We start from the raw sequence: 26,755 nt of genomic DNA on the forward strand, positions 1-26,755 counted from the left end.
TTTTAGTTACTAGCTTCCTAGCCCTAGCATTTACTTTGGCAATTGTTTTTGTATCTTTTCTAGCTTTCTCTTTTTGCTTCGAAATTACTGCTTTTGCACATCTTTAAATTAGTTTTGCTCATTTGATTCCATCAATTACTTCCTGTAAAGAGGCTTCACCTTTAGCCAAAAGGCTTTCTTGTGTACTATAATTTGTTCCATGCATGACAATCTTGTCACAAATCAGTTAATCATGCAGGACACCAAATAGACAGGCCAATGCCAAATGTTTTTAGAAAAATGCAACAAAATCTTCAAGGGTTTCTACCTGGCCTTGTTTCTAATGGAAGAATTTGTTTCTATCAATACCTACGCACCCTGGGTTTGAAATAGGTATCCAAATCCTCTGAAGCATGTGGAGATATTATTTGAAAAATACTCTTGCTATTCGTCCCATTTAATTGAAGGTTTCCCTAATGCTGCAATAAATGGCTGTGGTGAAGGGAGGTTCCACACTTTAGATGAGGCCATGCCAAAAATACTTTAGGTCACCTTACAGACCTTTAAGTATATAATAATAAATATACACTGTATTATGCTGTCACTTACTTAAGTGGGGTCAACTATCAATGTACTGCCTGTCGAAGTATTAGTGTCAAGGTGTCTGCAGCGCACCAGCAGACTGTGCTCAGTGTATTGTTTACTTCGTAGAGAGGATGTTATTTCCTGTGACATGGCCACATGGTGTAATGCGTGGAAGTCCTACCGCTTCCTGCCCAATATAAAATGGCAGTGCTAACTCCATAGTCTTAGTTAACTAGTCTTGTGAACTTTGCCTCACACAAAATGGACGCACCTTATTTGTAGATTCGGTAATATAGACTGTAAGCTGCCAAACTCAAAATGGCAGCGCAGCACTTGCTGTCCGCCTACTTTATACAGTATTCGAGGATTGTGCAGTGTGGCCTAGTAGTCACTTGACTCAAAATGGTGGTAAGCCTGGAGATTGCCTGACTTAAAATAGCAGCTCCGCACTTCCAATCTGCCTACCTAATTTGGTTGTTTTCTGCTCTACACCAAAAGCCGCCAGGACAGTCACACCGAAAAAGACTTTTCTGTGACACCCCCAGGACAAAGCCAGATGTCGCTATGTTGCAGTGTTCCGCCGTCTCTTCGCCAAGCATCATTTACATTTTTTTATTGACATTTAACAATGATACTTAAACTTGCATAGGAGCAGTCTTTTACATAATGCAATCATATGCATGAGTCTGCCAATCGTTTGACCGCTGTGTCAATTTAGGAAAGAAAATATATTTAGTACATGTGTAATACGTTACGCAGGGCAACAAAAATCTTAGTATAGAACCAACATTTTGTTAAGGCTGTAGAGATCTGTGACCTCCTCAACACCATCGCCTTCTTCATAGAAACCTGGACCAACTCTTGCTCTGCCCCGATACCGCCCTACCATCCCTGACCGATACAAGATCCAGAGGAAGGACAGCCCCAACCACCAAGGAGGTCTTGACATCGCACACAAGCACACCCTCCGACTTATCACCCCCAGTACGAGAGACAGCCCACCCACCACCGAACATCTCCGTTACCAGATCCAGACAAGCCCCAGAATGAACATACGAGTCACCCTCACCAACAGACCTCCTGGACCTCTATTAGCATTCACCACTACCATCGCCGACCTCATCGCGCCCTACGCCATCGCATCCTTGGACTACATACTCATTGGAGCCCTTAACTTCCACCTCGACAACCTGAGCGACCCCAACTCCACCCCCCTCCTGGACAACCTCGCTAACCTCGGACTGAAACAACTCTTCACCACTCCCACCTACAAGGCAAGACACACCCTCGACCCCATCTTCACAGGAGGTAACAACATCCACTTCAGCCACACCTTGCAACCGCCCTGGATGGACCCCCACTGCGTACACTTCAATGTCGACAAACCCCCTGCCCCTGAACTTGAACCACACCTGCCACAAAGAAACTGAAGCACGGTCACGAGGAGCACTTCAACTCCACTCTCAATCACGAAGCCCCCTCCACCTCGACCGATGCCAACCTCACAGCCAAAGGACTTCACAGATTATCAACTGCAGATGAGTTCGCACCCTCACAACCCTGACAGACAGCGCCCCTCCAAGAATCCAGATGCACCTGCAGATGTCTCAAGAAGAGCAGCAAATCCTGGGAAGACGGCACCACATACAAGAACGCCATGACAGAATACCACCAACTCATCTGATCCACCAAAAGGACCTTCATTCAGAACAAGATCCTTGCCAACTCCAGCAACTCAAAGGAACTCTTCAGCATCATCCAGGAATTCACCAAACCCCCCAGAAAAACTGCAGACATCACTCCTTCCCAGAACCTCTGCAACAAACAGTGCTCCTACTTCCATCTGTAAATCAAGTCCCTCTACGACAATTTGAATGAACAGACACCTGACTTCAAAACCACTCCCCCCTCCAGCAATGCCAGCCAGCCCACCATCCCCCCCTGGACTCCCGTCACCACCGAAGACACCGCATAGACCATGAAAGGCATTCACTCAGGAGCCCCCACAGACCCCTGCACTCTGCACATCTTCCACAGAGCCACCACTGCCATCGCACCGGAGCTATGACGATCCATCAACGCCACCTTCGAAACTGGCACATTCCTCGATGACTGGAAATGCGCAGAATCATCGCCTACTCAAAAAGCATTTGCAATGCAATATGTCTCACATTAGTTAAGTTTGAGCTATTGGCATTGCTAAATATTGCAACACCAATTGCAACAAAAGTCTATAAATTGTAGGTGTTGGAGGGATGGTGGTCGGAAATGAAAGCTAGGAGACCGGAGAATGGTGATAAGTTGTTTTATTGAAACTTGGGACAAAACAATTACTGTGGGTAGTAGGGCGTTTCTTTAGTTGTTGGAAGGTGATTATTGTCCAGTGTCAGTCCAAGATCTGAATATGGCTCGTTAACGGTCAGTGGGAGGTGCCGAGTGGATAGGGTTGCCTTTGTTTCAGGTTGCAGTGTTCTTCAGATAGGTGACGGCTCCCCAGGATACTCAGAAAAAGAGAAACAAATGGTGGTAAGTATACCTATGGGTCTCTATGTTTCCCTTCACCAAACCTTGTGCCAATCGTGCTGTACAAGGGTCACAACGGTGAGAAGTGAGGGAAGGGTTGTGCCAGGGAGACAGAAAAATAGTGCAAAGGATAGAAGGTCCCAATTTATCCTTCTTAACTTTATTTGAACCAAGGTTCTAATGGTAAGAAAAACGGGTCAACCGGATTAGCTCCAACAGTAGGCTGTTTCTCCCAATGCAACAACCTTGTGCGTGGAACAGTTCAAATAAAGTGCGGCCATCTTCAGGGTCGTATTTGGGCCCCACCTGCCGCCCTAAACCCAAGGAACCTCCCGCCCTACACCTCCCCCCTCCCCTTCCCAATGTTCCCAGGTCCAGGTGTACTCACCGCCGAAGCCGTAACTCTCCCTGAGTTGCGGTGGCAAGCTCGCGTCTCATGGGGGCGTCCACCAGTCTTCGCTCCATGTCTCAGATTCTTCTGCCGTGGCTTTGCTGACTGGCTCTTCGGTCGGTGGTGTTCCTTCTCTGGACTCGGCAGGAATCCTCCCCGGTCCAACGTCTTCTTGCTTGGCTCTTGCGGCGTCTTCAGCTCCTTTGGCGTCTTCTTCTCCCTCGGCATCTTCAGCTCCTTTGGACTCCACTTCCGCATTTGCGCCCCCTTCCCGTGAGAGGCTCCTTTTCTCCGCCTCTGCTAGCTGGTGGTGTTTGTGCCTGGTGGAAGCGTGCACTGACGGCTGGTGGTGTGTGTGCCTGGTTAAAGCGTGCACTGATGGCTGGTGGTGTGTGCATGGTGAAAGCGTGCACTGACGGCTGGTGGTGTGTGTACCTGGTGAAAGCGTGCACTGAGGTCTGTTGGTGTGTGCCTGGTGGAAGCGTGCACTGACGGCTGGTGGTGTTTGTGCCCGGTGAAAGCGTGCACTGATGGCTGGTGGTGTTTGTGCCCAGTGAAAGCGTGCACTGATGACTGATGGTGTCTGTGCCTGGTGAAAGTGTGCACTGATGGTCTGTGGTGTGTATGCCTGGTGAAAGCATGCACCGATTGCTAGTGGTGTGTTTGTGCCTGTTGAAATCTTGCACTGACGGCTGATGGTGTGTGTGCATAGTGGCAAAGCGTGTACTGACGGCTGGTTGTGTGTGTGTCTGGAAGCATGCACTAAAGGCTGGTGGTGTGTGTGCCTGGTGGAAAAGCGTGCACTGACATCTTTTGGTATGCGGATATGTAGACACAAACAATGGCCAACTGAGTCTCGAGGTAGTCGCATTTTAGGAAGGAAACCCAGGTACGTTTGAAAATTGCGATTTGATTGTGCAATTGCTAGTCATTGGGTATAAGAATCAAAATATTGTTTATATATACCACATGTTTAATACATGGTTGGGTTTTATGGGAAGTAGCACCTACTGATTGATTTAGTTCGAATTTTTTCCAAAACGTGTTTATTGTTTTTAAGATGTTGAAAAAATACAGGACCATAAAACATCAGTGCCAAGTAAGGCAGCGAGGCCGAACCCCCCGTGAGTATAAGACACCATTACAATTCTGCTGGCAGCAAGGACCCCATGATAATATCTTACACATCGGGCATCATATTGTCTGGAGGACCAAGGACTCCGTATTCTCTGGTGTTTGCTCGCCCATCCTCGCCACCTGTAGATCTCCTTCTCTGCGCCACTGCAGCGGTTCGAACCATGTGTCTGGTTGGGAGTTGTATACCTAGCGCTATGCATTACCTTGCAGGCACTATAAATGTTTCCATCAAGCATGTTCTAAATGTTTCCATCAAACATGTTCCCGGTTTATCATGTAGATGTATAAACAGTCTCTGCTGCACAAAACGTTGATACATGTAAGAGAAAAGCTAGCATGATTTGCAGAAACTAAATATCTTTGTTACCTATCTAACACATTGCATTTCTACCCCACACACACACCTCTTGCACCCACACATGCACGCACTCGCACACACAGCTACTCATGCATGGACAGCAGTCAATACAACGCATTTGTTTTCACAAATGCAACATCCCAGCTGTGCTTTAAGCACAAATCCTCAGTCTGTTTCGAGGTGATCACCTTCCCACCTATCTCTAGCTACAGGCACGCACACTCATACCTTCACTGGCAGGATTTCCTGTTTGTCGCGATAACTGGTTGGGCCTGGCCCGCGTACGCCTAAAGTGTGGTTAAATGGGCAGAGCCCCCCCGGCAAACCTGATGTAATTCAAAAGTGGCTGAACAATTTGTCTGCACCTCAGAAGTCGGCATTCTATACCTTCGTGTGGGAGTGGCGTACATACTCGTTCAGTGGCAATCTAGTCGACGGGTGCAGCACCTGCCGTGCGATGCTGCACATACCTAACCCGAGGCGTGCCCGCTGGTCCAAAGTAGCAGTACTCGCCCATGCCAAGTGAAAGTCCCAGTACTCGTTGGGGTGGGGGAGGTCAGAGGTATTGGGCATTGGGGGTGGGCATTTAGAAGTGCTGGTACTCACTATTTAGCTATGTAATTATGCTGAACGCTGGCAGCTGTAAACAAGTGGGAGGGGTGGGGGAATGCAAGCGCCAGGGTGTTTATTTGTAGCGTTTGTGCATTTAACTGTGCCTCTGTAATCTGTATCAATAATGAACATCAGACTGGCAATAAAATCCTCTCAACTGCAGGGGCGCTTAAGCAGCTTTCGGCATCAATCAATCAATCAATCAATCAAAACATTTATAGAGCGCGCTACTCACCCGTGAGGGTCTCAAGGCGCTGAAGGGAGGGGGGGTGCTGCTGCTGCTCGAATAGCCAGGTCTTGAGGTGGCTCCTGAAGCTGAGATGGTCCTGGATCAGTCGTAGGTGTGCGGGGAGGGAGTTCCATGTCTTGGCGGCCAGGTAGGAGAACGATCTTCCTCCGGCTCTGGCTCTGCGGATCCGTAGGACGATGGCGAGGCTGGCGGAGCGGAGCCGGCGGGTGGGAGTGTAGAACGTGAGGCAGTTGTTGAGGTATTCGGGGCCCATGTCATGGAGAGCTTTGTGTGCATGGGTGAGGAGCCTGAATGTGATCCTCTTGTTGACGGGGAGCCAGTGCAGGTCTCTCAGGTGGGCAGATATGTGGCTATGGTGAGGGATGTCGAGGATGAGTCGTGCGGAGGTGTTCTGTATGCGTTGTAGTCGTTTCTGGAGTTTGGCAGCGGTTCCTGCATATAGGGCGTTTCCATAGTCCAGTCGGCTAGTGACGAGGGCCTGGGTGACCGTCTTTCTGGTTTCGGTGGGGATCCACCGGAATATCTTTCGGAGCATGCGCAGGGTGTTGAAGCATGATGACGAGACGGCATTGACTTGCTTGGTCATTGTGAGGGTGGAGTCCAGGATGAATCCCGGGTTGCGTGCGTAGTCCGAGGGTGTTGGTGCGGAGCCCAGTGCTGAGGGCCACCAGGAGTAGTCCCAGGCGGAGGGGGATTGTCCGAGGATGAGGACCTCCGTCTTGTCTGAGTTCAGCTTCAGGCAGCTGAGCTTCATCCATTCTGCAACGTCTTTCATTCCTTCCTGTAGGTTGGTTTTGGCGGTGGCTGGGTCTTTGGTGAGGGAGAGTATCAGCTGGGTGTCGTCGGCGTAGGAGATGATGTTGATGTTGTGTTTGCGTGCGATGGCGACGAGGGGGCTCATGTAGATATTGAAGAGCGTTGGGCTGAGCGAGGATCCTTGGGGTACGCCGCAGATGATTTTGGTGGCTTCTGAGCGGAAGGGAGGGAGGCGGACTCTCTGGGTTCTGTTGCAGAGGAACAAGGTGATCCAGTCCAGGGCCTTTCCTTGGATCCCAGTGTTGAAGAGGCTTAGGGTTTGATGGCATACGGTGTCGAAGGCTGCCGAGAGGTCCAGGAGGATGAGGGCGGTTGTTTCGCCGTTGTCCATCAGGGTCCTGATGTCGTTGGTGGCTGCGATGAGGGCGGTCTCGGTGCTGTGGTTGGCTCGAAAACCGGACTGGGAAGGGTCGAGCGAGTTGTTTGTCTCGAGAAAAGCAGTCAGCTGTTTATTGACGGTCTTCTCGATGACCTTGGCCGGAAAGAGAAGAAGAGAGATGGGGCGGAAGTTCTTGAGGTCTTTGGGGTCTGCTGTGGGTTTCTTCAGAAGGGCTTTGATTTCTGCGTGCTTCCAGCTCTCGGGGAAGGTAGCTGACGCAAACAAGATGTTTATCACGTTTCGGAGATGGGGTGCGATGATGGTGTTGGCTTTGTTGAAGATATGATGGGGGCATGGGTCCGAGGGGGAGTTGGAGTGGATGGAGTTCATGACGTTGGTGGTTTCTTCAGTGCTGATAGGGGTCCAGGCGCTGAGGGTGGTGGTGTTGGGGGTCGTTGGTTCGGTGACTGGAGGCGGAATCTGGGGTCCGAAGCTGTCGTGTATATCTGCGATCTTTCGGTGGAGGAACGTAGCGAGGGAGTAGTCATTGCAAAGTCTGAGAAAAGGCACATGAAAAACCTGCCAGCTGCTCTCTGTACAAGCTATGGTAAGTAATTGTGGGTTTTGTTTGCTCGGTTGAAAAGCCAGCGGAAACCTGAGATTGCTGTTGATTCTCCTAAGCCCCGTGCTAGAATACTGCACGCCTCTTCTATGTTGGGTTAAGCCACAATTCTCTGCTATGGACATGACTTGATCATTCAAGAAACAAGCTGAAGTAATGTGTCTGCATGTTAAAAACAAGCATGGGAAAGGCAATACTGACAGAGTTATGTCAAATTTTTGACGGTGGATGGCAAATCTCCGTGAAAGATTTGCCTCTTATGGACTTCTATTTATACATTTCATCTGTAAACTGTAGGTCGTTGCTCTTTATGATAATTAAGAAACACAGGGGTGGGGGCTGCTGAAGATGAAAGGATTGCTGGCGGATCTAGGCAATGGGCCTGGGCTGGACCTGGAACATTTACTGCGGGCATTTAGGTTCTGGCCTACCCAGGTACGTGGCATCCCCTCCATGTAACAGCAGCTGGATTGAGGGGGGACGGGAGGTGTGGATGGGAGGGGGCTTGAGCAAGAGCATCACCAGTCGGGTTAAAGAGCCTTTAACGATGATGATAATATTTATACAGCGCACTAATATGTGAACAGTTTCTAGGCACTGCAAATGCGAAGTGTTTACAATGCGTGTGAAAGAACAACAAGCTAACGGGCACAGGGCAGCTCAGCTGGTGTTCAGGTGGAGTCCCGCTGGATTCTATAAATTGAAACAAGAGAGTGGTGCAGTTCATCTGTGGCAGGGCGCGGTGAGGGGATGGGCCATCAGGTGGCACTGTTGCGGCAGAATAGACGATTGAGCTGTTGCAGATGTGAGGACAGCATGGTCGGTCCGGGGACGACACAAAAAGATAAACAGGCTGGATTAATGGTGCAATAGAATCTTTTCTCCGGCCAATTACATAGCAGCTGAGGTAAGATAAACAAAGTAACAAGCGTCAGACTGAAAACAGAGTCAGGCAAGTATGCTCCAGCTCGAAGAGTTATTACGAGAATCAAGAGGCAAACTAACAAACCACTTCAAAGAAGTGTGCCCTGGCGCAAAAAGCAAAATTATGGACCATTGCCCCATAATTTCCCAAATGGAGCACGCAAAAATACAGCCAGACGTGTCGCCGCATAAATAAGTGAAAGATATAAGCGGCAGACAAACACGCAAGTCAAGCCAGTGTGCCAAAGCTTAGGGGCATTAATGGACTGTTTGTAGCCGTTAAGATTTCACACGGCACACGCAAACACATAACCAAAAGTGTCATTGTAGCAAAAGGAAGATTAATTCATTACCTTGAAATCCCCAATTGTGAATCTTGATCGTATTTTATAACAAGCCCTGTGCACCCGCAAGTGGCGAGGAGCGGTAGAAACAAAAACAAGAATTGGCCGCAAAATGAAATAATAAAAAGAAAACGGTAGTTGTGCGCACGTGCGACGAAAAAAAGTGCTGTGCATGTCGCGCGCATGCTTGTGCGCGTGAGGGTAAGCCAGTCGTCACTTTCAAAAGCGGCTTACTAAATGTCTCGGCCAGATCAGCGCATGCGCTGGATCAGGCCGAGACCTAACAAGAGAGGTGTCGCTTTGCCTTTAATACATTGCATCCTCTGTGCTTTCGAGCACATCGCTGTCTGGAAAAATTGTATATCAAACTCAAGAAAGCTACTTGTTAAAAAGTACCTTTTCAACTACAGTGAAGTGAATGGGTTTGCTGCCCTGGGATTACAGCGACATTCTTTGAGTGTTTGAAACGAGAGTGTGTGACAGAAGGAGTGGCAGCTGCAGGCTGTGGGCGCAGCAGGATCAGTCTCAGAAGGCGGCGTACATATGTGCATAGCAAGCACACGTGAATAGGAGCCTCGCCTGAGGCGTTCGGGAAGCGTGGGCATGGCGCGCTGCTATGAGAGTTAACGTGGCATATATTATGCGGCTGATTTACTTTAAACTTGATATTAAAATGCACGGCACCGAGAGAGTATTTTCTTTTTGCAGCAAGGCAGTGGTGGTTTCTGGTAACATAGGAGAGTGCAGTAAGGTCGAGCATTCTGAATCATGGATCGGGTCGCTAGTACTCGGAAGTCACGGGGTGCACTGACCTGCAGAGGAGCTCAGCCCAGCCTCGTTGCAGCCAAAGTACGCAAGTGATCGCAAAAAAACAACAACAAAAACGCGAGTGATCTGAAAAACAAACAAAAAAAAACGCGAGTGATCGCAAAAACAAAAAAAACCCAAAAAAACGTGAGTGGTGCGCACGTGCATCACTGTATTGCCAGCCACCAGCTTGCTATAAAGAGGGAAAAGTGCTGTGCACGTCACACGTGCTTGTGCGCGTCCTAGCAAGCTGATCGCCAGCAAAGAAGTATTTCTGAGAGCCCCAAAATGTCTCGGCCGAGACCAGCGCATGCGCTGGATCAGGCCGAGACCTAAAAAGCCCTCAGAAGATCAAACAGACCTCAAGAACTACCAACCCATCTCTCTCCTCCCTTTCGAGGTCAACGAGAAGACCGTCAGCGGCCAACTAACGATATTCATCGAAGAGAACTCCATCCTTGACCCCTCCCAATCCAGATTCCATAGCGACCACAGCACATAGACTGCTCTACTCGCCACTACAGATGACATCCGCCCTCTCCTCCACCAAGGCCACCCCGCTGCCCTGATCCTACTCGACCGCTCAACACCGTCTCCCACCGAACACTCAACACCAGACTCCTCTTGACTGGCCCTGCTCCTTCCTCACCGGCAGAACCCAAAGAATCAGAATTCCAGCCTTCCTCTCCGAACCCACAAAGATCAACTGTGGAGTACCCCAAAGATCATTGATCAGCCCTTCGCTCTACAACATGTACATGGCCCCCCTTGCCGCCATCGTCAGACAGCACAGACTCAGCATAGTATCCTCTGCTGACGACACCCAGCTATTCTTCTCCCTCACCAACAACCCCATCACCACCATATTCAGTTTCCAGGAAGGAATGAAGGACATTGCATTCTGGATGAGCAGCAGCTGTCTAAAGCTCAACTCAGAGAAGACAGAATTCCTCGTCCTCTGACTCTCCCCCTCTGCATGGGACAACACCTGATGGCCCACGGCCCTCGGCAGCATCCCCACCCCCACAGACCACACCCGGAACCTCAGCATCATACTCGACTCCTCCCTCTCCATGACCCGACAGATCAACGCCGTCGCCTCTACCTGTTTCAACACCCTCCAGATCCCTCGCAACACCTTCAAATGGATCACCCCCAAATCAAGAAAGTCTGTCACCCACGCACTCATAACCAGCAGACTGGACTGCAGAAATGCCCTCTACGTCGGGATCAACAAATCTCTGCTCTGCAAACTCCAGACAATACACATTACTGCAGCCAGATTCGCCCTCTGCATCCCTTGACGTGAGCACATCACCCAACACCTGCAAAACCTCCACTGGCACCCCATCAAGAAGAGAGCAACTTTCAAGATACTTATCCACACATACAAATGCCTCCACAACACCAGACCCCAATATCTCAATGAAATAATCTCCTTCCACGTACCCAAGAGAAACCTCTGATCTGCCGACCTCGCCCTCACTGAAGCCTCGTGCATCCGCAGAGCAAGAACAGGTGGAAGAGCCTTCTGCTACATTCCGGCTAAGAACTGGAACAAGCTCCCGATCGCATCAGATGTGGCCCCTCTCTTGCATCTTCAGGAAGACCCTCAAGATTTGGCTCTTAATTTATTGTTAATTAATTATTAATTGGTAATTATTTTTTATTAATTGATAATTATATTAATTGTGTGAAATTGTATGCGGAGTGGTTTGCGTGTTTATTGGGGAATAAGGCGGGAAGTAATTTAATGTTATTAAAGTAATTATTAATTTCAATGTATTGGTATTTTAAATTAATTAATTGTTATTTTATTATTAAATCATTATTTAATTACAAAAATTATTTCATGTATAAGTATGTTATTTTTAACCCCTACGCTATCCAACAATTTCCCTACTGTTGCACTCACTGGAGTGGGAATAGTAATTTTTACACCTACGCTATCCAACACTTCCCCTACTGTGGCACTCTCTGGAGTGGAAATAGTAATTTTAACCTCTACGCTATCCAACACGTTTCCTACTGTTGCACTCTCTGGAGTGGGAATAGTAATTTTTACCTCTACGTTGTCCAACACTTTCCCTACTGTTGCTTTCTGTGGAGTAAGTATATATATTATTTTGAATATATATTTGTTTACTTTATTTTTACATTATATGTATTAGTTATTATTTTTGAACATGCTTTAATATTTTTAACTAGGTTTCTTTAATTATATGTATTATTTATTTTATTTTACATTATTTTTTTAACATTTTAAAATAACGATACAAGGATATTTTCGACATCAATATTTTTTGGTGTTGATATTTTTGGACATACCATGATGTCGATATTCTTGACTTTGATATTTTTGCGTCGATATTTTGGTACCTAGATATTCGGTCCGTCGATATTTTGTCAGTGATCCATCATTAAGGTACCTACATAGTGCAATACTACAAACAAAATGTAACGCTATACAGCATATTTTCATGTCATCATTTATTAGTTAAAATCATGGAGCATTTCTACAAGAAGTCAAAGAGAATCTACATTATCCAAATAAGCTGTGCTTTACACATGGATCACTCCCTCTTGTTCACTCTTACCCGTTGACACCACCTCTCTCTTTTGCCACACTCCCTATGTGCTTTGGAGGTTCTTTATTCTTGCACAGGCCTTACACTGAATTCTGGAATAGCAGAACTAGCACCCCTTCTCTATAGTCACAGTCAGCACTCCAAACCCAGTTGTGGCAGCCATTTTAGTTGTATTTTTTCCCTAAGTGCGTCCTGCCTTTGTGGTGCTTCGTACAAGAAAGTTCACAACTGCAGGTCCACCATGGTACCATCAGACACTTTTTTTAGTTCAGACCCACAAAGCAGGTCTTCGAAAAAACAGCACTAATGTCCGCTCACACTGAAAAACACAGACTGGACATAAATGTCAACTAATGTGCACTGTATTTGACCTCACGGTCATAGGTTTCAATCCTGAGAGTTCCACTTAGGCTTTCGTCTTTCTAAGGTCGATAAAATGTGTACCATTGAGTTGTGTAACAATAAACATCTGCTATTTCAGTGTCAAGATACTCTTGAGGGTCAACATGAGCTTTACAAACATACACTATGTTACTCTTCATCTGTAGCAAGTAATGTGCACTCAGCACTTAAAGATGCCTTGGTGAATACAGACGTCACTCTGCTGTGCACCAGGTAAAACACACACACACACACACACACACTTATCTCACACAGTCAACAAGCTCATTAAAGGAGATCTGTTGAGAGAGGACATGCGCTTTACAAATACATGTTAATGTATTTGGAAACGTGCACACAGCATAAAAGAGCAGTTGTATGGTAATACAGACACCGATTGTACCACACAGTCATTGAGCTATTGGAGTTAGAGAACCACATTTTTCAACCAGCAATCAGTGAAGTTACAATCTCACACTGTGCCTGATATTGTTATCTGTCTGTGATGGGGTTGGAAAATGACTCTCACTGAGACGTCTTCTATTCCAAATGTTTTATTCAGAAAGCAAGCAGGCAAATATACAGGAACCCACGGCAAAGGCAACTGCACAGCAGGAAACCACAAATGCAACTGTCTGAACTAGGGTAGAACACAAAATTGCATAAATAACATTCCAAGCTAAGACATTCTAAAACATTAAAGACAGTAGAATAATAACCCACTTACCACACACCCCCTTCCATAAAACAAAAAACAGAAGAGACAATGCATGATTATCAATATAAACCATAGTCTTGCAATTTGATAGGTAACCTACAAGTGCGCTGGTTACAAGAAATCCCCCCCTCAAGTGTGGAAGAGAGCGAGGAATGTGAGTGAGACCTTGAGTCAACACTGGAACAGTTAATAGGAGAGGAAGCACCAGCTGCCCCAGAGTTACCATCTAGAACATTCGGGGTGTCCACCACATCGAAACCTGGACCAAAATGTAAAATCAGAATTATCTTCATCAAACCTATTAGCATAAACTTTTTTTTAATCTCATCTTGTGTATCAGTAAGTTTGACAACATTGTCCTTGTTCCACCAACTTCTTATTTCCGACAAAACAGAAGGTTTGGTGACTCTGATAACCCGAACAGATAATGAAAATTTTGATTGGCCTTTGCAAACCTTGTAAGTTTTCTTGATCAAGACCCAATCATTCAGAGCAAAATTTGCACATTTAAATTTCGAATTACCATCAAAAAGTTTCTTCTGCAGTAGCTGTTTGGCAACAGCCATGTCCCTAACAAGTTGTTGATCTTCCTAAGTGTCCCTCTTTATAGCTAGAGCAGAACCTACTGCTAAGTCACTAACCACTTCATTGATTGATTGATTGATTTTAAAACTTGTATAGCACGTTCTGTCACCCTACGGGTATACTGGCACTTCAGACTAATAGAACATGACCAGAGTGGAGACAGGTCACAGCAGAGAGAAAGAAGAAGAGACAAGGGCTTAGACCTTGGGATAAAGCCAGGTTTTTAGGTTCCTGCAAAACTCTAGCAGGGAGTTGAGCTGTCTAAGGCTCTGGGGGAGTTCATTCCACAAACGGGCACTAGCCACACTTAGGGGGTTATTAGGATTGTGGATTTTCCGCATCCTCTGGGCCGGCCGGCAGAGTATGCGGAAAATCCGCAGCGGACCCACCAAAGACCCACCGCCACATTAGGATGGCTGGTGGGTCCTGGTTTCCGTCCGCAGCTTTTCAGCCGCGGCTGGCTTACAACCGCAGTGGAAAAGCTCTAATATGGTGACGGTGTCTGTCAGACACCGTCTGCCATATTAGGATGGCCTGTTTCCGATGCTTTTCCGCAGCTGGTTTTCCGCCGTGGAAAAGCATGTGTAACTTCACTTCGGGGGCCCGTTGCGGGCCCCCTAGGTGAAGGGGGGGGGGTGCTCATGGGGGGTACCTATGGTACCCCCCTGCATTTGTATGCGGAAAGCGGCAGGCACCGCGCGGTGCCTGCCTCTTTCTGCATACAAATGCAACACCTGCATTGTTAACATTGCCGCGGGTGCAGCTTGAAGCCGCACCCGCCGCAATGTTAAAAATAGAGAATGTGACCACCAGGGTGGGGGTCACATCCTAATTGCACAGGAGGGAACTCCGCATGCCATGCGGAGGTTCCCTCCTGCTCTGGGGTCGCGGACGGACGCAAGTCCGTCCGCAATCCTAATGAGGCCCTAAATGCCCTTCCGCCTAACCTAGACCATTTAAATCTAGGGACCATCAATAAGCCGGCACTAGAGGAGCAGAGCTGCCTTGTGGGTTGATACCCTGAAAACCTGTCCTGCATAGGAACAGGACCTAACTCATGTTCTGCTCTGAAAACCAGACAAAGGGACTTAAAGTACTTAGTCATCAAATTGGATCTCTCTTCTCTACCTCTGAGTGCCTTGAATGATGTTATGCCATTGGTGGAATGAGGAGATGTGATATACGCCCAATCATTGTTTCGTAATAAATCTGCCACATCAACATCAGGTGCAATGGCACTTTGGACCCCTCCTTTAAGGAAGCAATCAGCTCTCTCGACAAGTCCATTAGAGGATGGACTATACAAAGCAACTTGACAGTACTTAACTTCTAATTTTTTTAGGAAATTTGTAACTTGTCGAGATAGAAAAGACAAACCATTATCAGTGACAACACAAAGCGGTGTCCCCTCAATCCTAAACCGACTTTCAAGAAAATAAATAACTGCAGATGAATTAGCAGCTTGTACAAAGAAAATATATGCACTTTGAGCGGTAGTCAATAGCAACCAAACAATACCTTTTCTCTGAGGGCAATTAGTTAAAGGGCCCAAAAAATCCAAAGCAATTTTTTCTCAAGACAAATCTGGGAAAGGAACTGGAAACAAGGGTTTTTTGTTTAATTTCCAGTTTTTGTCTGATACAACTCAACTTGGACAATTATCAACAAAAAGAGCCACTTGTTTGTCCATGCCCGGCCACCAGTAAATGTCCTTACAACCTTACAACCTACAACACAATCTTTGTGAAAATCAATATCCCCTTCACTACAATCAGGGAGTGGAATACAACAAAGACCACTCAAATATTCTTTTGCCTTAAATGTACTTGATCACAAGTTTATATTCTTTCTTTCAATTTGGATAATAATCTCACAAGCCTTGCAGAAGACTTCTCTAAACCATTTCCAGACAACAAAAAACCCAATGGTTTGTGATCAGTAAAGACTTCACAATGAGTTCCCCAAATAGATGTTTTGAATTTCTGAACCGCCCAATCAATGGCAAGGGCCTCCTGTTCAATAGTGCTATAATTGCACTCAGCAGAAGTGAAAGCACGTTAAGTGAAACCAATCGTGTTCTATTTACCATCGACCCATTGTCAAAAGACTGCACCAAGACTCTTTTGACTGGCGTCCACTGTAATGATAGTATTGCCATTGGAAACATAAGGGTTTAAGGCAGGTGTGTTAATAACCAAAATGTTCACCTTCTCAAAAACATCATGTAAGGTATCATTCCATAAAAATGTTGCTCCACTTTGAGAAGACACCTTAGAGGTTGAACTAAATGAGCATAGCCAGGAACAAACCTGGCATAATATTCAGAAAGGCCAAGGAATTAACGTAAATCATCTTTGTCAATGGGAGGAGGAGCATTACGAATCACTTCTTCATTGCAAAATTTGGGTTTGATAACTGCACTGGAAATCAGATGTCCAAGATACTCCACGTCTCTAATAAGTAGCTTACATTTACTAGCTTTCACAGTCATGCCCTTCCCTTCCAAAATGTTTAAAACATTTCCCAAAATTATTAAGTGCTCATCCTTGGTCTCGGTATCAATCAAGATATCATCTTGGAAAGTTTGCACTTGGGGTAGATCACCAAACAGATTGTCCATTAACTTTTGGAAGACCCTTGCAGCAGAAGTTAGACCCAAAGGTAGCCTCAAATACTTGAAGGCACCAAATGGTATCAAGAAAGCAGTAAGCCCTTGAGAACCTTCGGAAAGTTGAATCTATTAGGAGGCAGAATGTAAATCAATTGTGGAAAAGAACTTGGATTTACCAATGTTGGCTAACATTTTCTGAATGTTGGGCAGGGGGTGGCAATCAACAAGAATATTTTGATTTAGAGATCTCAAATCAACACATAGACTGAGATCCCCAGTCTTCTACTTGGTCAAAACCACTGGAGAGATCCATTCTGAGGCATCAAAAGGGGAAATAATACCCTCAGATTGTACATTGAACAATAACAATTTGAGATCATCTCAAATGCTAAGTGGACCAGGTCTAACTTTATGCACCACAGGTACAGTGTCTTTCATGAGCTTGATAGCATGCTCGATACCCTTTACAGTTCCCACAGAATTCTTGAAAACTAAGGATAAGATGAAATACTTTTTCAACTGTAGATTCCTGTTGATCCAAAGATAACATTTTAGTAGGAAGATTTCCTAAAATAATCGGAGGATTTTTTCCCAGACACAAAATGATCCCAAAAAGAGCGAGGTCTTTCCAGCCTACAATGTTTCTTCTGTTGACTGCCACGTAAACCTTGGTTCTCATCGATCTAGCCGGACACTCCACATTATCCCAGAAATGCCTAACAAATCAATGTCCTGATTTGGGACTGATATCAGGAGCTATAAGTGGGATACTGTTGGGCCATAACTTGTAGAAGTCCAATCCGCAAGAATACTAACAGGAGCTTCGGAATCAGCCATGATCAAAATACACTTCCCATCAATAATGACATCCACTAATTGCCCTTTAATTCTTTGAGAGCATGAGGATTTAAATTGCAAATGTCAACAGTAAGTAAAACATTTGCAAATTGAGAGGTGCACTCTTGCATATCGCATTCAGGGGTGTCTAAAATATCATTTGAGACTTTAACTCTACTGAGAGTTGCATTGCTATTGGATGCTGCATTAACCCCCCCCCCATGCACACACCTTGAAAATGACCCAGTTTGCAGCACCTAAAGCACTTTTTGCCAAAGCAGGACAGTTACGATTCTTCCCAATATGGATCTTGGAACCACAACAGAAACAAATCAATTGACCTCTAACGTAATATTTCCTAGGAAACTTCTTATCCGCAGTTTAAGTTAATTGCACATACAACATTCTCATCAGATATTACATTTACAGTGGCTTGTGTAGAATGAGCAGTAGCTTATGTAGACTGGTTGGATAAAACTTTAGAAGTAACTATAGATCTTTCAATGCTTTTGGCAATATCAATAGTTTCTGCAAGGTTAGGATTTTGAGAAGTTAAAGGACACTCTTGAATAACAATAGAAAATAAAATGGTCCCTAATATAAGTATCCACACTAGCAACAAATTCTCATTTTTTGGCCAAAACCCTTAGGGTTTCAACATAATCTTCAACAGATTCTTCACTAGATTGTTTACATATAGCAAAGTTAAACCTCTCTAAAAGAACACTTGAGGTATCAAAGAAATGCTTCTTCATGCGTTCTTTAGCTTCAATAAAAACATTCCAAGGAGTATCCTCTGATGTAGAAACAAGAAAATGTCAGGGATTATCAAATACTCTGCGTCCAGCGACTCCCAGGTGATTAATAAGTAGAGCTAACTACCTAGAAGGAGAGTAAGCATCAGCATTAATAGCAGTGAGGTAATTATCAAAATCCCTTAGCCACTCTGACCACTTTAAGTCTGGTTTGCCTGGTCTCTGCAAGAAAGGTGCAGGTTGAACAACACCTTGACTGCTGGCCGTGTTTTAACGTAGTTTGAAAAGTAATTCCCAGTGGGCAAGTAAAATGCATCAAAACGGTAAAAGTTTATTACCTCGAAAATTAATTTAAGCAATCTGGAGAAATGTTCTTGAAGGATCCCCTTTGTTAATGTGGAGCTTGGGATGAGGTGTGTGAATCACGTGAAGATTTCACACAAAGAAGCCACCTAAAAGGAAAAAATGGTGTGCGAATCACCGATAAATGTGTCGCACAGATTAATGAGAAGTAATGAGGCCAATGTGTAAGGTGTGCGAATCACCAATTTCGGCATCTCATCGAAGCAAATAAAATGGTGAAGCCGGCATAAAATAACATCTGCAACCTAAGTAAGATGGCCAGCGTGTGTCTGACATCAAGATGCTTCCCAGTGTCCTTTGCGGCGCCCATCCGAGGAGAACTTCCGTGGGTGCCAGGCAAGCGGTAGAACCTCCCAGAGGATTCTTTGAAGAATGAAGGTTGGTAAGAATGCGTGAGAGGCTCTATTGGTTCGAAGCATGGTACGCAGGTGGGCTGCCAATGGCAGTGAAGCAGGGGATGACCAAAGTGGGCCAGCAAGCAGATAAAACAAAATTGACCCACCTCTCGGTAGGCCGTAATATTGCCGAAATTGTTCCTGTGCTCTCAATATGCAGTGTGACAGCTGGTGGGCTCCTGGGAAGAGATCTCTTGAACACCGGTTGCAGAATGTGAGGCCAACCCCAATCCTGGTCTCAAAATGTGGTGGGGTTGAAAAATGACACTCATTGAGGCGTCTTCTGTTCCAAATGTTTTATTCAGAAAGCAAGCAGGCAAATATACAGGAACCCACGGCAAAGGCAACTGCACATCAGGAACACAAATGCCAGTGCCTGAAGTAGGGTAGAACACAACACTGAATAGATAACATTCCAAGCTAAGACATTCTAAAACATTAAAGACACAGTAGAAGAATAACCCACTTACCACACTGTTTTCTCTCTATAGTCTGATTGGCACCGGTCTGACAGATGACGTCATTAGGCCTATGTGCTTGGCGCTGAGAACAAATCAATCCCTGCAGGAGCTGAAGCTGTGGGGTAACAAATTTACCAGGAAATCAACTCCCACGCTCCACACACTGAAGGAGTCTGTCCCAGAGATTAAAACTCAGGTATGAATATTCCGCGTTTGTAACAGGAAGTTATTATTTCACCTTTCACTGCGGCCAGTATTCCATGAGAGGATAATAATGTACATGCAATAAATTGATTCATTCTTTGTAACAATTATATCTTATTATTGTGGGGACAGTGAAGAGGAAACAGAGGACCCTGTGGCTACATTTTTATTTGCAGAAAAAATACAACCATTCTATTACAAGAGCGGATTCATGATTCGGACTGTATCTTTTTTACTGATATAAGTCTAGCAGCAAAGATATTTTAAGCACACACAAAAGAAATGTTCAGTATAAGTAAAAACATTGAAGCTTCATAAGTACAGTACTAAAAGGCAGGTCAGTAATGCTATGTGTTCACCAGCCTGCATGAAACGTCTGTGTAATCTGCAGGCCCTTACACACCAAATCAATTACTTTGGCATTGAAGTGGCTCCCATTGTCTCTCCAGATCATACGTGGCAATCCGTAGCCTGGGAAGTACTCCTTTAAAAGTGCCTTCCCTGTTGCTATAGCCGTATTCTCTTTAGTTGGGTAGGCCTCAACCCACTTACTGAATGTACAAACTACCACTAGTACATACTTCAAGTTATTTACTTATTCCATTTCAATGAAATTCATCTGGAGAACCTCGAAAGGGAAAGAAGGTGGTGCAAAATTACAAGCAGGTATAGGGGTGCCCTTTCCAGGATTGTGCTTTAGACAAATGATGCAGTGTCTCACCAAGTGTGCTGCAACCTTAGGGATGTTCTCATTCTGCCATACTGGGTCTAACAGCTTATAAATACCTTTAGGACTAATGCGGGCTGGGTCATAGACCATGGTAACTACAGGTAGAACATAGGCATTCGGCAACAACCACCTTTGTTTGCCTGACAAATCAGTCCAACACCCGTCCTCATCCAAGCGGCCTGTTCTCTCTTCCCTTATTGCCAATTTGTTTGCAGTCGCCTCTCTTTGTATTTCCCTCAAGCTTTCCACGGTGTCCTCAAACAACCCATTGTCTGGGACCCATCTAGCAGGACCTGCCACAAACATTTTATTCATTTTTGATCTAGCTGACTCCTTAGCTGTCTGGTCCACAAACGCATTCCCCCTCCCAACATCGTCCACAACAGCTTATGTGCGCTGCATTTTATTATGGCCATTGTGTCAGGGAGTTTCAGGTGCTGATAACAATCTGAGTATTAAGGGCCGTGCTGTATATTCTGTCCATCAGATGTCAGGAACCCTCTCTCTGCCCAAAGGCGCCCATATTTATGTGCCACCCCGAATGCATAGTGGCTGTCAGTGTAGATATTAACAGCCAGTCCTTCACTCAATTCACAGGCCCTCAGGAGAGCAACGAATGCTGAAGCTTGGGCCGAATCATATGGGATACGGGATGTCTCAACTACAGTATGTAATGTGGTGAATGCATAGGCTTCAGTTTTAGTGCCATCCGGCAGTTTGAAACAAGAGCTATCAACATATATTTCCCCTTGGGGGTCAGATATGGGAACATCAGTCAGGTCTACCCATCCCTTTGTCTCCTCTTCGGTCTGAAACAAGCAATCATGGACATCATTGTCCTTTTCTCCCGAAGGGAGGGGTAGTAACGTGGCTAGATTCAAGGTAGCGCATCTTTTTATGGTAATGTGCTCAGTAAATAGAATCAGCTCGTATACAGTAAGACGTGCACTGGTGAGGTGCTGTATCTCCGTCTTGTTCAATAGCATGTCCACAGCGTGAGGTGCCATCACTGTGAGATCAGTATCAAGGGCGAGCCTTGCCGATTGTCTGATAGATGCCGCCGCAGCCACGACAGCCCTCAGACAGCTCGGGAGCGCTCTAGCGACGTTATCCAAAATAGCAAAAAAGTAAGCGCAGGGTCTCTGCTTACCACAAAGCTGTGTCTTAGTACAGAAAGCGCACAACCGTCCGCCTCATGCACGTAGAGCACAAATGGCTTCTGGTAGTCAGGAGAGCCAAGCACAGAAGCAGAGCACAGCACCGTCTTTAATTGTTCAATAGCTTGTTGGCATGCAGGTGTCCAGGTCAAAGGCTCAAGCACATCTTTGGCAGTGAGGTAAAGAAGCGGTTTTGTTAATAGGGAGAAATTAGGGATCCACTTCCGAGAATACGATGTTATCCCCAGGAACACGTGTACCTCACGTTGGGTCTTAGGAACAGACATGTTAGTTATAGCAGCTATGCGTTCAGGTGTTAATCTGCGACCCTCCTTTGACACTAGGTGACCTCCTGTCAACAATATTGAAATTTCGATAAGTACACCTTGTGTCGGTGATGTGCCAAATGGAATAGTAATTTAACAGTGGCCTCTTTACAGCCCTGTTCAGTGACTGTGGCCATTAAGAGATCATCAACATATTGCAGCAACACATTACCATGCTGAAATTCTAGTGAATCCAATTGGTTTTTCAAAGCCTGGCTGTAAATACTAGGGCTTTCCCTATATCCTTGTGGAGCACGAAAGAATCTAAATCTCTGACCGGCTATTGCAAACCCAAAAAGATGGCGGCTATCAGGATGGATTGGGATGGTAAAGAAAGCATTTTTTAATTCAATCACTGTGAAAAATTTAGCAGTCGGGAACTCCTAGTCGTTGCAATGTCAGGTACCAAAGGATATTGAGGAACCACAATTGTGTTTACCTCTCGCAGGTCTATCACAAAACGGTAAATATCAGGATGGGTGTCTGGGCATTCCAAAGGGAGGATGGGGCTATTGCACACATTTGCTGTTTCCTCTTCAACTACACCACACTGAATCAAATCCTGAATTATTTGCAATAAAGCCTTTTCTCCTGCCTGTGATATCTTGTATTTTGTGAATTCGCGGCAACCTGGCATTGTCCTTCACCTGTATAAGGACGGGGGTATCTGAAGCAACCCCACATCTGTACCACCAGTAGCCCACAACGAGCGTGGCATGTCATGGAATTCGGGAGGGAGGGGGACTTATTTTGCAAAGCATTGCTTGGCATGGGCAACTCGTGGGCCTACAGTCAATCAATCAATCAATCAAATATTTATATAGCGTGCTACTCACCCATGAGGGTCTCAAGGCACTAAGGGGGGGGGAGGCAGCATATAGTCAAACAGCCATGTCTTGAGGCATCTCCTAAAGGTCAGCAGGTCCTGGGTCATACGTAGATAGGCGGGGGTGTTCCACGTCTTAGCAGTTAGGTGACAGAAGGATCTGCTGCTGATGGTCATTTGGCGGATGCGTGGGATGGTAGCGAGGGCGAGGTTGGCAGAGCACAGTTGGCGGTTTGGGATGCAGAAGCACAGTCGTTCATTGAGGTATGCTGGTCCGGCGTTGTGGAGTGTTTTGTGTGCGTGGGTTAGGAGTCTGAAAGTGATCCTCTTGTTGACTGGGAGCCAGTGCAGGTCTCGTAGGTGGGTGGTGATTTGGCTGTGGCGGGGGAGTCGAGGATGAGGTGTGCGGAGGCGTTCTGTATGCGCGGGAGTCTCTTCAGGAGTGTAGCAGAGGTTCCTGCATAGAGTGCGTTGACGTAGTCCAGCCTGCTGCTGACGAGCGCCTGGATGACTGTTCTCTTGGTTTGGGTGGGGATCCATTTGTAGATTTTCCGGAGTCATGTGAACACCATCCGGGGACCAATATTGTTGCATTTAACCTTTTTAACAAGTCCAGTCCTAGTAGATTCTCTCGACAATTTGACGTCAGTAGAAATGGTGAATCAACTGTAAAAGGACCAATAATGAAATCAAGAGGCTTTGAAATGGGGCTAACAAACGGTATGCCTGAAAAACACACTGACATATTATTTTGGCCAGACAGAGCTGCGAACGGCAAACAGAGCTATTCATAGCCCCTGTATCAACTAGCAATTTCTCGGTGGAGCCTCGTAAATCTGCAATAAGGTAGTATGGTCCACACTGATCTACAGGCACCAGAACTAGTCCCTTGCCCTGCCCTTGGCTCACCTAGCTGTGGGACTACCCCGTCACTTCATCCATATGGTAGACATCATGGTAGTACTCTTTTCCCTGAGGGTCATCAAAATAGTTCCTACTCTGCCTATTATTAGTTGTGTTCTCTGACTGTGTCTCACCTCAGCCTCCCCCTCCACATCCACATCCTCTTTCCCCAAAACCTCTACCTCTCGGACCCCCACCTCTTTGCATCAATTCCCGATACTCGTTCCACCAATGTCTCTCCTTTTTATAAAACACACATTGGTTGGGTTCCACAGGTGTACCTGAAGCGCCACCCCTGTTGGACCTGGGTGTCCGCGGTCCTGAACCTGAGCTACGTCCTCTATCTCCTCCTCTTGCAACCTGCTGCATCAACACCCTTGTCTTGAAATCCTTTGACTTCTTCTCTATTCTCTCCATGTCCTCATTCTCTCTATGCTGATAATACTGAGTCATACTTAATATGACTGATGGGGAGTATGTTGTCCAAGTGCTCTCTGAGGCCTGCAATCGAGCATCAATCTCATGGGGCAAATTAATAACAAATCTGTTCACAAACAGATGAACACCACCTTCCTGTGACAAATCCTGCCACTAAAATCTAAGAACACCCTTCAAATCTGGTAAGAAATCTGCCACGCTCTGTCCTTCTGATGACACGCAGTCAACTTATCCCAGTCCACTGTCTTCGGTGGGATAAGGGAGGCATGTTGGCAATAATGCGTCCTGGTAGAGCCAGTAGCTCTGCCCTTAACTTCTCACCAGGCTTGCACTCCTTATCCATGCTCTAATCTTGTCCCAAGTGCCACCCTTTTCCAGTGCTTGGTCCTGTGTATGAACTTGTCTCCATATGTCTACCGGTACCAACAAGCCGAACAATAACTATGTCAGCTAACATCATCACTGTGGACTGGGCCACTTCTGTCAATTCTTTGTAATATGCAGTGGGATTTTTCCTCGGGTTCGGTAACTGACTCTTCCGGGAAAGGACCCCACTCCTTTTCCAAGGGGTGTATATCCATTGCTCTTGAAACTGAGCGTTGACTCGCGGTCTATTTACAGTATTCGTAGAGTCGTGCAATTATGGTATTTCAGGATGATAAATGGGCTGAACCTCCCTCATGGGGTGCTGTGTCCCTAATAGTGGAACCTTCTGGAGTAATCTTCCTCGGTAGCCCACCAGTGTAGCCGCGTTGCTAAAAAACGAATTTGTGGTCATGTCTGTAACATACACTTTGTCCCATATGTCATAGATAATCTGCAGAGCGGTACCCTGAAAACTCAGTTCCCACAATTGAAACAGAGTGGATGACGTGTTTAAGGGCATGCTGCTGTATGAAGGGCTCATAATCTTTCATCACACTCCACACATCCTCCACACTATAGTTTGGGTGCTGAGCCCACTGAGCTGCCTGATTAGCTACCATCTCTTTCTCTTCTGAGCCCACTTTAGAGTCCACTAGCATGTTTTTCATGCAATCCTGCACTGCTGCCCGATTGGTGTTGGGTAGACTGTGTGTGGGCGTCTCTGTGTACAATGGCGTTTGAGGTGTAGCGCTCACAGAGGAAAGAGTAGACGCAGAAACGGGTACCATCACATAAGGGGTCAGATTTAGGGGTGTAAGGTGAAGTGTAGTGGACGAGGTGGAACCAAGAGATGTGGTAAGAGAGGGAAGGGACAATATAGGAGAAGTGATGGTGTCCGTTCCTATTACCGGCGGGAATGCGAGGGAAGCAAGTGGGGCTGAGGCTGATGCAACAGTGTCGGGAATACCGTAGAGAGCAGTCTTAGAGGTCAGAGCTGGGGAAGTTGGGACCGTAGGGTATATCTGCTGCGGGGCAAAGGGTGGCGGGGACGAGAATCCAAAAGCTCCTCAACGAGCTTGTCTCCTTCCTCTCTAGCGACATAACTTCTATCAATCTGCAGTCGAACCCTCTGTCTTCACGCTCTATGCCTTCTCTGTAATTGTTTGCATCTCTTTCCTTCTAGCCAACTTATCTGTTCTCATGCGCCGTTGCATCGCTTCCTTCTGCCACACCCTCAAAGAGTTAAACATGAACTGTCTACTACTTTTAGCAAACAATTTATCCTGCAGGAAATTAATTTTCTGTTCATCAAATGAACCAGTAAGCGGCTACTGCAGCTCAGCATTGTCCCTCATATATTTATTCCACAATGTGCTAAACATAATAGGGCCAATACCGTGCTTGACATATATGTCAAAATTCGGAGTACCCTCCGGAGGTGCGGGTTAGCTCTCTTCCAACAGTTGAACAGCATCGGCATCTGAAACATCCCAACTTACTGAAACAAGGCATCTTAACATAAGGCACATACAACTCCCACAATTGTAATACAAGTAACATAGAATAACGAGGATCACTCATGAACCAAAACCAACTGTCCGGAAAGCACAGTTGCTCCACACACACACAAACTTCATCATCATCATCAGACCGCGCAACACACAGACAGACGAACACATCACCAAGCAGCCCATAAGCTGCATCATATTCAAAAGTGGCAAATTCAAAGACTGTACCAATTCAAGAAGACAAGCTCTAGCCACAGACCTTTTTGCGAGTACGACAATTACCAGTTGGTCTGGCAGATTGCCCATGAACAGCCCCAGACCTTTTCGACAAGAAAACCGAATTACCAATTGGTCAGGCAGGCTGCTCGCAGACACTCTGTGGCTTTCACAAGGGTTCGCAATCCACCAAGTACAAACCAAAACAAAATCCAAACCATACCCAGACACAGCCTGTTGTCTCGAACCAAATCACTCACCTGGTGCACACAGGTCAAGCAAGTTATTCTCCACTGCCGACTCTACAGATGAAATGGTCAGCTCCAAGGTTTCGCCTTCTCAGGACCCCAGCCAAGGGCCACTAGCCAAAGATTCATCCGATCGGAAGGGCGGGGCAGCTGTGAGAACCGAGTTCAGTCTTGTATGTGAGGGGCCCCGATCCGCCCGATTGACCAGACACCACCCTGGCCCCTGCTAACCGGAACTCTAGGGCCACGCAGGACCTTACGACCACCTGGTATGCTTTCCCAAAATGAAGAGTCAGACAGTAGAGAATGAATACTTACATTTATTATAGGTATATTCTCTGCAGGGGAGCCCAGTCAGACCTTCACCCTAAGATGCTTGCTGAGGGGACTGACTCCCCAACATTCGCTAAAAGATGATAAACCTTCAGGAGACTTCGGCCACCCCTTTAGTGCAAAAGTACTGGCCTGAAAA

The 26,755-nt window shown here is 46.1% G+C and overlaps 1 protein-coding gene across 1 annotated transcript in view; it reads left to right on the forward strand.

Moving 5' to 3' along the window:
• Positions 1-26,755, forward strand: part of LOC147700347 (NACHT, LRR and PYD domains-containing protein 3-like) — a 484,040-nt gene that overhangs the window by 143,552 nt on the left and 313,733 nt on the right. The window contains exon 4 of the mRNA XM_086936309.1: positions 19,392-19,557. Within this exon, the coding sequence (XP_086792435.1) occupies positions 19,392-19,557 (166 nt within the window). The remainder of the gene's footprint in view (positions 1-19,391; positions 19,558-26,755) is intronic.

Source organism: Lissotriton vulgaris, chromosome 8 (genome assembly GCF_964263255.1).
Source record: "Lissotriton vulgaris chromosome 8, aLisVul1.2, whole genome shotgun sequence".
Classification (NCBI taxonomy): Eukaryota; Metazoa; Chordata; class Amphibia; order Caudata; family Salamandridae; genus Lissotriton; species Lissotriton vulgaris.